Source organism: Lissotriton helveticus, chromosome 9 (assembly GCF_964261635.1).
Source record: "Lissotriton helveticus chromosome 9, aLisHel1.1, whole genome shotgun sequence".
Taxonomy (NCBI): Eukaryota; Metazoa; Chordata; class Amphibia; order Caudata; family Salamandridae; genus Lissotriton; species Lissotriton helveticus.
In genome coordinates this window covers 635,712,057-635,724,964 of record NC_136070.1, presented here as the reverse complement: position 1 = coordinate 635,724,964, position 12,908 = coordinate 635,712,057, and the positions used below count along the sequence as shown (strand labels likewise).

The 12,908-nt window shown below is 43.0% G+C and overlaps 1 protein-coding gene across 1 annotated transcript; it reads right to left on the bottom strand.

Annotated features, from left to right (window-relative positions):
• Positions 1–716: 716 nt before the first annotated feature.
• Positions 717–12,583, bottom strand: LOC144782889 (transmembrane protein 272-like). The gene is made up of 6 exons (XM_078662142.1): positions 12,521–12,583; positions 10,494–10,623; positions 10,005–10,050; positions 6,775–6,837; positions 3,996–4,175; positions 717–977 (listed from the first exon to the last, which is right to left on the bottom strand). The coding sequence occupies exons 2-6, from the start codon at positions 10,524–10,526 to the stop codon at positions 757–759; spliced, it is 543 nt and encodes a 180-aa protein (XP_078518268.1). The 5' UTR covers positions 10,527–10,623; positions 12,521–12,583; the 3' UTR covers positions 717–756.
• Between the last annotated feature and the right edge of the window lie 325 nt (positions 12,584–12,908).

The following is a 12,908-nucleotide window of genomic DNA, read 5'->3' as shown; positions in this document are numbered from 1 at the left end:
AATTAATTTCTCCTCATTTTCATCTGTCAAAATATGCCTCCTCCCCCACCCGGCCCCACCGCAGTTACCTGCACGGGCTGTGGCTGAGTTCATGTCATGTTTTCTGTTGGAACTATACATGGACCGCTTGTCAGTGACACTCTCATAGCCACGTTTTATCTTTGACCCCTACAAGTGTCCTGCATTTGTGCAAAATCACGATACACTACACCTTTGGTTAGGTGAACATCCTTTACGACGCGGATGTTACCCCGCGCTACCATTACGACGCGTCTCTTACAACGCAAGTCGTAACCACGACTTGCGCTGGAGGGTGCTTAAGGACAAGGAATAGTTAATTTACTATTCCAACATTTTCCCTACTATCCACGGGGACTGATGTTGGAATAGTAAATTAAACTATTCCTAAGTCCGCACCCTACAGCGCAAGTCGTGGTAACGACTAGCTTTTGTAAAACACGTGTTGTAACAGTACGCGTGGTAATAGCTCGCGTCGTACCGTCATACATCCCTTTGGTTATCATGTGGTCTTTATTGTTACAAGACGTGCCTAAAAAAATAGGGTTGGGCCATCATCCTGGTGCCTAGATGATGTGTCAGTCAGGAGGAAGGGTGGTCCCTAATTGTCAGTGCAACAAAAACCATCTATTAGCAATTGTGAATAACCAATTTCTTTCTTGAGTCAGCATTGTGCAAATAATCCACAGAACTTCAAGTTTTCTAAATAAAAGTAAGGATTTTAATGCCTTAAGTTCATCATTTAGTAACACAGGAAACACAAGAGGAGCACTGAGAACAAAGACAGCAAGAGGAACAAGAAGAACAAGCAAGGAAAGAGGAGAAAAGTTTGACAATGATCGCGGGGAGAGACAGCGCCAGGATGATCCACTGGATGATTAAGATGGAGAACGTAAATAGGTAGACGGTTCTGTTGCAGTTCGTGAAGTTGGGGTACAGCGGGAAAGTCCAGACACTCCCTGTTGGGTGAAAAAAAAAGGAGATTTATCATATCCCCAACACTGATCTCAGATCCTTGCCGACCAATCTTTAAAATAATCCTACATTTTTGACTAACCCACATTTCCACAAAACCCATAAGTGCAACAGCCACCATGTGTCACTTAAAACGCTACTTATGTGTATAACTCTCTTTTCCTGGCCTAAGATGTAATCTCCAGAAGGTACATTGATACCAATGATAAAACTATGAATCTTTCAGTTAAACAATTCTATAATATAAGCTTGAAGACACTGTATATTCTATTTACATGAAAAAATTTGACCAAAGACCTCTAACGCATGAGGAGGGGATTAGAGGAAAATAGCATTAAATATCACAAAATATACGTGTAACATTTCACTTTAAATATTTACCTTGGAAATAACAGAAAGCATCAGGATGCATTTAGATAGCGTAATCTTTTTGGCGAAGAAACTATTCGCAATCAGGAAGTCCCAGGAAGCAGTCATGGGGTGGCTACAGTAAAACTGGTTGCACCTTAGCAGTATTAAGTGAGATGGGATGTATGACCCGACATCGCAAACGCTTACAACGCTTGCTTTTACCACGCCGTTTGTACATCGCATTTACTGTTACAGCACATGTTTTCCCTCCGCATACCATTTCAACAGCAATCTGTTTCCCCCTATGGAAGACAACATTACAACGTCTCCGAGTACATCGCGTTACCATTACAACCCGTTTTTTCCGGGTTTTTGTCCCTATATGAGGCTGCAGGGGAAGCAGGGGTTTTTGTGTCTCCAGCTCCCCCGTCCACCCCCAACCCGCAGAAAGCGTTCCGCAGCGCACATGTGGCAATTAGTCAGTGTGCTCCATAAAGGCAAAAACAAGACCCTACACCACTCGTAACCCTAAGCCCTAAAAGCCATTACCCCTAAAGCCCAAAACCGTCACCTACACCACTCTTAACCCGAAGCCCTAAAAGCCCTAACCAACAAAGCCAAAATCACTACCATACACCACTCTTAACCCTAAGCCCTAGAAGCCCTAACCCCTAAAGCTAAACACCGTACCCTACACCACTCTTAACCCTAAGCCCTAAAAGCCCTAACTCCAAAAGCCAAAAACAGTACCCTGCACCACTCTTAACCCTAAGCCCTAGAAGCCCAATGCCCTAAACCCTAATTCCTAAAACCTAAAATAGTACCCTCCACTACACTCGCCATCCAGCGTCATCCTTACCTGTCTCTCCTCGTCATTCCAGTGTTGTCTCCCAGTCTTTGTGCACGACCGTCCCGGCGCACGACCCATCGGTTGTAAAAGCATGCGTATAACGTCGCATGCGATGTTATGGCGTGCGTAGTGAACGCACGCTTTGTAACGTCGCGTGCGTTGTGACGGCATGCGATGTCAATGCATGCGTTGTAATGCATGCGTTGAGATGGGTGTTCGCCAGTGAGATGTGTCACAGATTAAAGAAAATCTCTCTGAAGTCCTTCTTCAGGTATTTTCACTCACTGGGGGCAATCTCTGACCCCACTGATAAAGGTTCGAAAATGTAAGGTTATTTTTTATGTTAAAATGTATTTTTATCAGTGGTGAGTCAGGTAAGCCTCTGTTTGAAATACTTTTTGAGTAGGATACATCTTTTTGCCTTTATTGTAGAGCTCGGCCTACAACTGATGGTATGGTATGGTTTACCTCTTAGAATATAATTGTCATCTCTGTGCTGAAAAAGCTGCTTGGAAGCTTCGATTAGTATGGTAGAGACCTGGTCCAATTGTTTTAAGAAAACAAACCCACTCTAGCCGAGTAGATCACGTTGGCCTCATTGCTTAGCACACCACAATCTGATGATAAATAATGTACTTTTCAACTGTTAAATCTGGCTTGCCAAAATGTTATGAACGGTGTGGACTATATTGCCCCTGGTAATTAGTGAGTGCTGTAAACTCCATACAAGTCAGAACTTCGCCCCTTGCCCAAACTCTGATTCGCTCCCCGCCAGGGCCTGCGGAGGAACTACACGTTTTGTGCTTATGTTTGAGTTGTGATTGATGCTGGGTTCCTCCATTCCAGTCAAGGCGTAAATAAATATGTACCTGTCTGCCTTTATAGACCATTGAATAATAACTGAATGAGGGTGTCAAGATTCGAAAAACAGTTAGCTGCCAAACTCCACTGCCCACGAAAAAACTGAAACTCTTCACCTTCTCCATTTACTTCTCTCACTACCCAATGTCCCCTCCTGGCCAATCCACAGAACCTCCTATCAATCAATGCAGATCTCAAAGATTTTTCTTTTTGGATTTTACCTGCCCACACCCAATTTTTAAGTTAACCAGACCTTTTTTTAAAGCTGCATCTGTCAGTACAAAATATCTGCCCATGTAAAGCACTGCGATAACCTCTGAGTCTACATAAACCCTATGTAAATATCGTCAATAAAATGAAAATAATAAGAGATCTGGAAGCAGGAAAATACAGGCATTTGGAATCAATTTATGGAACAACATGCCACAGGAAATTTGATTTGGGACACATATATCATATTTTAAACGATGCTTCAAAAAATTACATCCATCTCAATTTTAGCAACCACTTTAAGTGCTCTTAAATAAAAAGTACACAATGAATCTGCGTTTTTTACTCAGATATAGAATGTATCACTTTTCTTACCTTGCCCAAACATTTTAATCCTGGTGGGTATTTTATGTTGTGATGTTAATAGATAGCACTACTAGCCATTCAGAAACAGGAGCCTATCAGGTCACTTTATCTGTAAGTATATTGATAATGATAATCAATATACCCACCTCTTCATGCTCATGCACTATCTTGTAAATGACTCGTTGTGCTGTGCGCTCTCATTTTAAAGCCATTTCTTCATCCACCGTCTTATGGATGGCACTTTGTGTTTATAAATTATCATGCAAATGGACTGGTAATTTCATTAGTAATCTTGTGATTGATAGCTTCCAATCGTTTAATAATAACCTTCCCTAGAACTGTACGACATAAGTAAAGGTATTACCTGTGATAAGCCAAGCAAACCAAAAGAGGCTCAACAGTGCAAGGATGGCATAGACGAGCTTATTTGGCCTCAGTCCAGCCACAATAGAGAGGAGGGACATGACGATGACAGTGACGCCATTGACGATGAGGTAGATAGGGATGAAGCGTTGCGCTGGGCATTGTTGCAGATAAACAGAACCTGTGAGTATGAAAACAACAGATCAGTGAAATAACTACATTAGGTGTTGCATTACAGAGCAATTAAAAATCGCCAAAGAAATCTTCAGTAGGGTGGCTGATATTTAGTTTGATCTTCTACCAGGAAATAACACATTGTCAGATAATCCAGACTCAGCTGATAGAAGGAACAAGTCTTAATATAGCGTTATAGCCCGCCGTAGAGGGCTATACCAGCTATTAAAGGCCCTCTCCAGCTTCGGCTCGGGCCTTTAACAAGGGGGAGGGACTTTAATAGCCGGTGTAGCCCAGCTACGAAGGGCTATAAGGCTATTAGAACATCTGCCACTAGAGGGCAGAATGTTCTAACAAAAAAAACAAAGCCTTTTGGGAGCGTGAGGGGATTGGAATCCCCTCAGGCTTCCTGAAGCCTTTGTTCACAGCCAAGCTGTGAACAAAAAAACATTGGAATGTTGGAGCTCCAGGCTTATACCAAGCATCATAAGCCCACAGCACTCCATTGTTTTCAATGGAGCTCCCAACATTCCAATGTTCTAATAAAATGTATATAATGCAGACAGTATGGCTTCAGACCTCCAAGACACTAAGCACATTCCTGGACAAAACCATGCAGGGATTTGCTGTTGTGTGGTTTGTTGATGAAAGACTATGGACCTCTTTCCAAGTTAGGTCAGGTAAGGCATTTACCACACTTGGTAATACCATCATCCACGGATGAGGTATTTACCACCCCAGTTATGGTAAATTCCTCCTCTTCCTAGTTTTCCTAGACGTAACATGGCAAAATATTATAGTAGCACAACAAATTCTGGTTTGCTTGTGTTTCGGTTCAGGGGGGACCTGGCTTGTCATTTCGGGCTGGACTGTTCCTATTGGAGCAGGGCCAAGGTTGATTTGCATATAGCTGGGACTAAACTGAGTCGGTATTGTGTGCAAAATAACGAAGGATTGGGATGCAGCCTGAGTGATTACCAGTGCCTGATATTAATTCAAGCGTTCCATTCAGCACTGTTTTGTATGCACACAAAATTCCACACAATTTGGCATTTCTAAAGGCATTTTCCTTAATTTATTCCATTAGGGAAAACTGTGAGAGTATGTTTAAAACACACCCAGAATCCCCATCCCTTAGTTTACACATGGTCAGAATTTAGCAATGAACTTAAATGGGGGCCTAAAGCAGTTTGGCTTAAAACATATGATTTAAGACACCTTCTGACTTGACTCTGGTTTTCCTTTTAGACCACCTGTGCCTTGTCACCTTCTTTTTCTCGTTCTTTTCTCCTCCCTTTGTCCAATCCTCATCCCCACCTTTGCTTTGTTCTTTTGCTCTCATTCTAGCCCTCTTCCATTCAATCATTTTTATTGGGCCCTCTCTTTCTCTTTCTATCTCTCCCTGTCTCTTACTCTCTCCTCTCACTCACATTCTCACTCTCTCTTCCTACTGCTCCGTTTCATTTACTAGCTAACTCTTCCAATCTATTATTTTAAGTGTATTTTACATGCTTTTCTTATAACTCATCGGACCATTTTGGGATCACATGACAATCCATGACTCACACTACTGACTCAATTGTAAGTTGTGAGGCATTATATAACACTTGCAGTCACACCTCAGAGCTCTCACAAAAATGTGATATGAAAGAGCTCACGCTTATCAGCAGAGTCATAGCAAGAATGTCAATAAAATCCTATCCGATGAAAATTGTGGAGTATATGTTTAGGTTGGTTGAATCTAAACACAGAAACCCACGTGATTCCCTTCCGATGAGTTACCTGCAATAATTTCAAGAGGTGAGGTGAGTCACATCCTGAATATTGACAGAGGTTCCCTCAACCTCTTGCCTTTGGATTACAGTTGGGGAGGTGAGAACTATTTTTAAGAGACACTCAATTAATTCAAACTGACAGCTCTCTTTAGGCTATGGTGAAACATTTGAGTCTCTCCCGGCTACTCATACATTTGTCTCAGTGCATTTTGGTTCCTTGCAGTTCTGTTCTTCCAAAGGAAAAAAAAGTGCTGAAGAGCGAGTGGATTAGGGTTTTGGCCGAAAGAGATATTTAAAAAAGAACTATCCAGAGATGTTGTTTGGGTCTGTTTCCAACAGAGACTACTTTACATGCATTTATTGAGTTTCAAAACAAAGCAAATGGCCAACATTCCAGAGATATCTCCTTTAGAGGGTGAAATTAAGAATGCCTTAGTTGATGGAGAGGTTGGGGTGGGCCAGTCACCAGAGATAACCCCTTGGTGGGGTGTAGTATGAATTTAATTATCTGCCACAAACCAAAGTGTCACAGCAGTTGTGCTCGAGTACTAACAAATTCTTTCTTAAAAGAGATGCACAAATATCGACCACGTCCTCGTTAGTGAGGTAGATCCCAAATCACATGTTGTTCACCAAATAAGGGCTTGCTAGCCAACAGGTTATAAGTCTGTATCCATTCAGCATAAAATAATCTTTCGAGGGGTGGTATATCCTAATCTCATGAGGTGAACTGGAAAAAGGGATGAAAAGAGGATAGAAAAAGGGATGCACATGTCAGGGTGGAGGGGAGACGAAAGAGTACAAGGAGGCAATGAGATCCTTTGATCTTACCAATGACAATCTCAGCGATGCTCAGTGCTATCCAAACAAGTGACATTAGACCAAGAAGCCATTCTGAAAAAGAAGAAAACATATCAGTCTCTGAAATGCCTACTGCTACTCATCTGTGATACTAAAGGTAGAAGCTATTTAGAAAAGTTAAACAAACAAAAACCAACATTCAAATTAAAGGTTCAGGCCCTAACAACCTCACCTTCTCGCCAACAGCAGGTTAGCATCAAAACAGAGCTGATTTAAAAGGTATCCTGATCCCACTTATTTCTATAATTCTCTTCTCTTCATATCTTATAATTCTCAACCCTTTGCTTTTTGTTATTCTCGGCTAAACATGGTATAAGTCACACAGCAAGTGATTTTTCTTTTTAGTTCATTTTTTTCATATTTGTTGCTCTTTTCTATTTTCAGCAGCGAATTATAATTTACACTTGCAAAATAAGTTCATATCATACTGTTACTCTACTTTGTAAGTTAAGAACTCATGTAAAAACATTTTAGCCAGCACGCATTTCACTCTAGGTTCCATTACCTTTGTGCTCTCTGAAGGCAAGTATACGCATCCAACTCAATAAGTGCAGTTCGTTTTCAGATTATATCCAAGGAAACCCCAGATCTCTCTTCTAAGTTGTTACTGAACCGCAAGATTGGTTTGCGATTCGGTATTTGGAAGAGGAGTGATAAGGCATCTCTTCCAAACAGCGATTCCCAGTGATATGTATTAATGTTTTGTGACCAAATTTTGTTCACAAAACATAAATATTGTACCACCAATTCAAAGTTGGTGGCAGCCCATTCTAAATGGGAATGGATGCTATGGAACCACTTTCCCTTTGAGAATGTGACACAAATATTTTTTTAAGGGCGGGCAGTGGTCCCAGACAGGGCCGAACTGGGAACCACAACCGGCCCCGGCAAAGTGCTAGGCCGGCCCCCCTCCCCACTCGTGGGCGTTGGAGGTGCCGCCGAGCTCTTTGCCGGGGCCGGTTTTCAGCCAATTTTGGTACAGGGTCGATTTTGCAGCTAAGCTGCAAAAACGGCCCTGTAACAAAATCGGCCCCCAGGGGCCCAAAACCTGCCCTCACCCGTTCGGCGCACCGGGGGATTGCCCGGTACCCGCTATGGCCAGTCCGGCCCTAGTCCCAGACTGCCTTCTCTTAAAAAATTCATTTTAAGTGTTTCATTTTTTTCTTTTGAAACATCACGTTTTTCATAAAGTTAAACGACTGCATATCAAAGTAAAAAGTGTTGCTTTAATCAAAAACAATCACAGACAAGGTGGTCTGTGGACCCTTGCAGGAAACCATCCCTGTGAATGCTATCATTCCTAATGGGTCGCAAACTGTTGCTTCAAAGACGCTCCATGTTTCACTGTAGGTGGCACCCGCTTGTACTTTCAAGAGGGGTGAGAGATCCCCTTGAAGGTGGATGCAGTGAGTTACTGCACCAGCCTACAAGGGGATATCTGTGAGGTCCATGGGACCCCCTTCCTCCCCTCTAGAAGGCTGCCTTTAGCAGGTGTCTCCTAAAGTCATGATTGCCTCTTGTCTGCGTCCAAAATAGGGCGCAGGCACAGAGGCAAAGTGATTCCCTCATTTGCATGGATTCACACCCCCATGCACATAAGGAAACACCCTCCGATGATAGCGATGTTATGTTATGTTATGTTACATTTGATTTATATAGCGCACGGCTACTCCAATGGAGTGTCCCGGCGCTTTATTGGCAGCTCATTTAAAAAACATAACCACTAAAAACATCCTAAACAGCAGAGTGACATAAACTAAAGGGTAAAAAGCCAAGTTTTCAGTCCCTTCCTGAACAACTGGAGATTAGCAGTACTCCGTAAGGCCAGAGGCAGAGTGTTCCAGAGCTGTGGTGCCCTTAAACTAAAGGAAGGCCCCCAATACGTGCCCTCTTCACTCGGGGAACCACCGCGAGAGCCAAAGATTCAGAGCGCAGAGATCTAGTCAGTCGGTAGAAAGCAAGCCTACGCTGAAGATATTTGGCTCCCGAACCAAAAAGCGCTTTATGAGCCAGAGTTAACGCCTTAAAAGCTATCCGCTTCCGGATAGGCAGCCAATGGAGTGACTGCAGAAGGCCGGACACTCTGTCTCGCCTGCGAAGGCCAAAAATTGCGCGCGCAGGACGTTGGCGTAGTCCAGCCTTGAGCCAATCAAGGCTTGAACCGTGATCCTCCTGTGCTCTTCTGTGAGCAAAGGGAGAAACTTCCGGAGCATCTTGAGGATGCCGAAACATGTACCTATAAGACCGAAGATCTGGGTTCTCAGTGTCAGACCTTTATCGATCTTGACTCCCAGATTTTTTGCCAACTGGGATGCCTGAGCTGGAGGGAACATGTCACTCGGCCACCATGCCTGCCAGTCGGGGTCTGGGGTACAGCCAAAGAACAGCACCTCTGACTTGTCAGAGTTACATTTAAGGCTGTTCTGCTGAAACCAGTTGAAGACAGCCCCGAGACATTCCCGAATGCTCTCTCCATCGAAATTCTCACCCTTCCTACATGTGAAGAGAAGCTGGGTGTCATCAGAGTAAGAAACGATCTGGGCCCCAAAAGACTCCACCAGTGCCGCCAATGGGGTCATAAAGATGTTAAAGAGAGTCGGGCTCAGCACAGAGCCCTGTGGAACACCGACTCCCAAAGGCGGCATCTCAGCGGAACTAACAGGGGCCCAGACCGTTTGTCGGCGGCCGGCTAAAAAAGATGAAAACCAGCTGATCACCGTCCCCCTCAGACCGCTGGTATTCCATGTGGGCTAGAACTATCTGTAATACCCAACGGACCGCAGAAGCATCTGAGGCCCCTTCTGTAATACCAAAGTGTCCTGGGTGCACCAAGCTGGCACACATGCCCTTTGCACCCCTGAGGCCCTCTGGGTAATACGGCTCCAGGTCCCCAAAACCACAGGAACCTGGAGACTGCAATGGCCGGTCTTCTGTGAAGATGTTTGTGCCGCATGGTATGTCAAGGCATGAATGGAGATGAGAGTGGAGACTCCATCAATGATCCATTCATGGAGAAGCTCAGCAGTGCCTAAGCACAGAGGTGGAACTAATTCATGTGTATTTGTGAGAAAAGCAGTGACAGGAAACGTATTTTTCCGAATAGAAGGATTTCCATTTCCAGAGGAACTCAACCATCAAACACTAAGAACTCCCAAAATAAAACAAGAAATGTAAATGCAGTAAAATAATCAAATACTCACTGAAACACTGAGTGGCACAGCAACAGCAACTCTTGACTGATGTATCCTGTGCAAACATAAGACAGTGACTGCATTAGAACTGAGGTCAAGCTTGGCCTTGAGCAGCTTTGGGTCTGCTTTGTACTAGCAGGGAACTGTGATCGGCGTCCCTTGATGCTGCCTTTAACCATGAAGAGGCACTACTGAAATGCGCTACGAAGCCTCAATAAGGGTGCGCTATACAAACGCTAGTTAAATATAAAAGTAAAGAAAAAGATGAATTTGCCAATGAGATATGTGTGTGTGCTCATGCTGTACCACACATCCTCTTTGGGTTTCATATTGGCATTAGTGAGCATCACATCTGCCCTTGCATAGCCAAGAAAGAATGTTGTGGATGTGAAAGTGAACCACACTTCCAATCTTCTCTTTCAAGTATACCAGAAGCCCTTATTGATTCCATATTGATACGTTTTCATGTTTTTACGTTTTTTACATCTGTCTATTTACCTGGCAGTCCTGATGCACTCTGTCTTGGGCCATGACTCTGTTGTTTGTTGGCTTTCTTTGGATTCAGTTCCACGGCACACCAAGGATGTCCTTATGAGCCAATGATTGACGGTTTATCTTGTTGGCCGACCTACAGAAAAGTTAGGATTAATTAGTTTGAAAATCCCAAATGCACAGCTTTGTTTGACATATTTTGTTTAGCTCAACTCCACTCTTTCTTTCTATTGGTCTCCCTTGCCATCTCGCTCCTGGCTCCGTTGAACTCTCTTTCTTTGTTGTCAGTGCTTCTTTCCCTGTTTTATACTGCATTCTGCCTCTTTCTTTCACTCATTAGCTTGCTTTACCTTTCTTGCTCACTTTTCCTTTCACTTGTATGTCAGAATATCGACCAAAGAAATATCAGGCTGCAAGAATGTTGTAGCAAAAACATATCAACTACCAAAATATGTGGAGGTAGTCCAGGGAGGAACTAGAAAATGAAACTACCTCCACTTTAACCAGAACTCTGATCACACCCAGCATGCCAAGCGAGCAAACCTGCCCTTAGGAGAATTTTGTTTACCTTCGCATCCTCTTTCCATCAATTCATAAATTCATGCTTTCCCCACGTATATATTAATCCAATCACCCATCCATTCATCCTTCCATCCATCCTTCCTTCCTTTCCTATCGATCCTTATAATCTTCCCCATCTGCCCAGTCTTCATCCTTCCCACCATTCATCCTTTTATCTGTTGATCCTTTCATTCTTCCATCTATCCTTGTGCCCTTCCATCTACCCAATCTTTCATGCTTCGATCCATTCAGTCTTTCACCCTTCCATCCTACTTTTCACCTTTTCTTCATTATATCGCTCGACATTTACTTCCATTCTTGCAACCTTCCTCTGACCACCAGCTCTTTCCTCTTTCTTTCCTTCTACCAATGCTTGTCTCTCATCCTTATTTTGTTCTTTCTTACTACAAACAGTGGAAAAGCTGATAGCTCCCCTACGTCGCTATCTAGGAGCCCGCCGCCAGTATAAGATAGCCTGGAGGATCTGTAGAGTAGGTACGTCCTCTGTTAAAGTTTTCTGTAGGCAAGTATCTCGAGAGAATTTGGCCCAATCAGAGCAGAATCCTCTCTGTCCCCACTTCAACCAACCTGGCGGACCCTTGGTAGGCAGTACCTAGGCCTCTGACTGGTCAGACACAAATGTGCTTTAATGTACGGTACGGTTTTATTGTTTTACTTAACTAGTGCTATTTTTGAGTATGTATTTCATCTACCTTAAATGCATTGTTTTTACTCTGTAGATATCAAAGTATAACATAGTACTGTTTGGTTTTATTGGTTTTATCAATCTAGTACTATTATTGAGTACGTAACACATCCTGAATTGTTTTCATCCTTTTATGGTATGATGTATTTGTACTTGCACGAATGAATTGTTACTTTTGTGGTCTCGGACCGAAATAAAGTACCAAAATGAAATGAAATGACTGACTCAGTTAGAATACAAACCACCTTAAAACGTGGTAAAGAATTGTCTACATACTTCTGCTGTAGGGTTGAGACACTAGGGTACACTGAGAACATGCCGATTTTCTCAGATCCAACTGCATGTCTTTACGGACACTGAGTATATAGTTCACTTGTAACTTTTCTAGGCACGCTACTTCTAACTCTGAACTAATCCTACCCGAGAGATTGATATGAACTGCCTTCACCGGGTTTAAAAAATCTTGGAATACAGATTCACAGGAATATCCTCAAAACACATTTAAATAGCACTTGCTTCCATCTATATTACGGGTCAATAAGAAAAAAGGGCGTTTTACTCACACTCTCAGGAAAATTGTACTCTTTGGAAATAGAAATTAAGCACGCAATTATCGTCTCATCAGATTTTCAACACAACAATAGTACACATTCTTTATGTAGTTTGTCGAAAACTAAAAACTGTCACTATCTTACAGCAGCTTCAAATCCCAACATGGCAGCAACCCTACCCTCCGCAGACAAAGAGGGTACATTGAAGCACTTACCTGTGAGTTTGAGGATTGTTGGCAGAGAAGGTGCCGGGCTCTTTCAGTCCTGGTAAATGTGTGTGCCTCGAAAGAGGTTTTATAGCACCGCTGCCACATTGCCCAATATGTAATTAACGGCTCACACCCGACACGAAAGCTCATGAATATTCATCACCTGCAAGGAAACAATTAAACATGTGGGCTGCTGAAGTAGGAATGTTAAAGAAGAAAGTCACGTTTATACTATCAGCCCGACCAGGACAAATTCCGCAAATTGATTAGGTACAGAAAAATCCTAGAAACAATGGATTCTTAAATACATCACCCACCGACACGTGAAACACTAGCAGTACATTCGTACCTCTCAAGCAGGGGCTAAATTCGAATTCTGTACTTTCTGTCAGAC

Bases quoted from the DNA above. Each gene is read 5' to 3' on its own strand.
- LOC144782889 (XM_078662142.1), bottom strand. From the start codon at position 10,526: ATGGCCCAAGACAGAGTGCATCAGGACTGCCAG. The intron at 10,051-10,493 runs GTAAATAGACAG...ATGTTTGCACAG, and splicing joins GAGTGCATCAGGACTGCCAG to GATACATCAGTCAAGAGTTG. The intron at 6,838-10,004 runs GTGAGTATTTGA...CTTCTTTTTCAG, and splicing joins CTGTGCCACTCAGTGTTTCA to AATGGCTTCTTGGTCTAATG.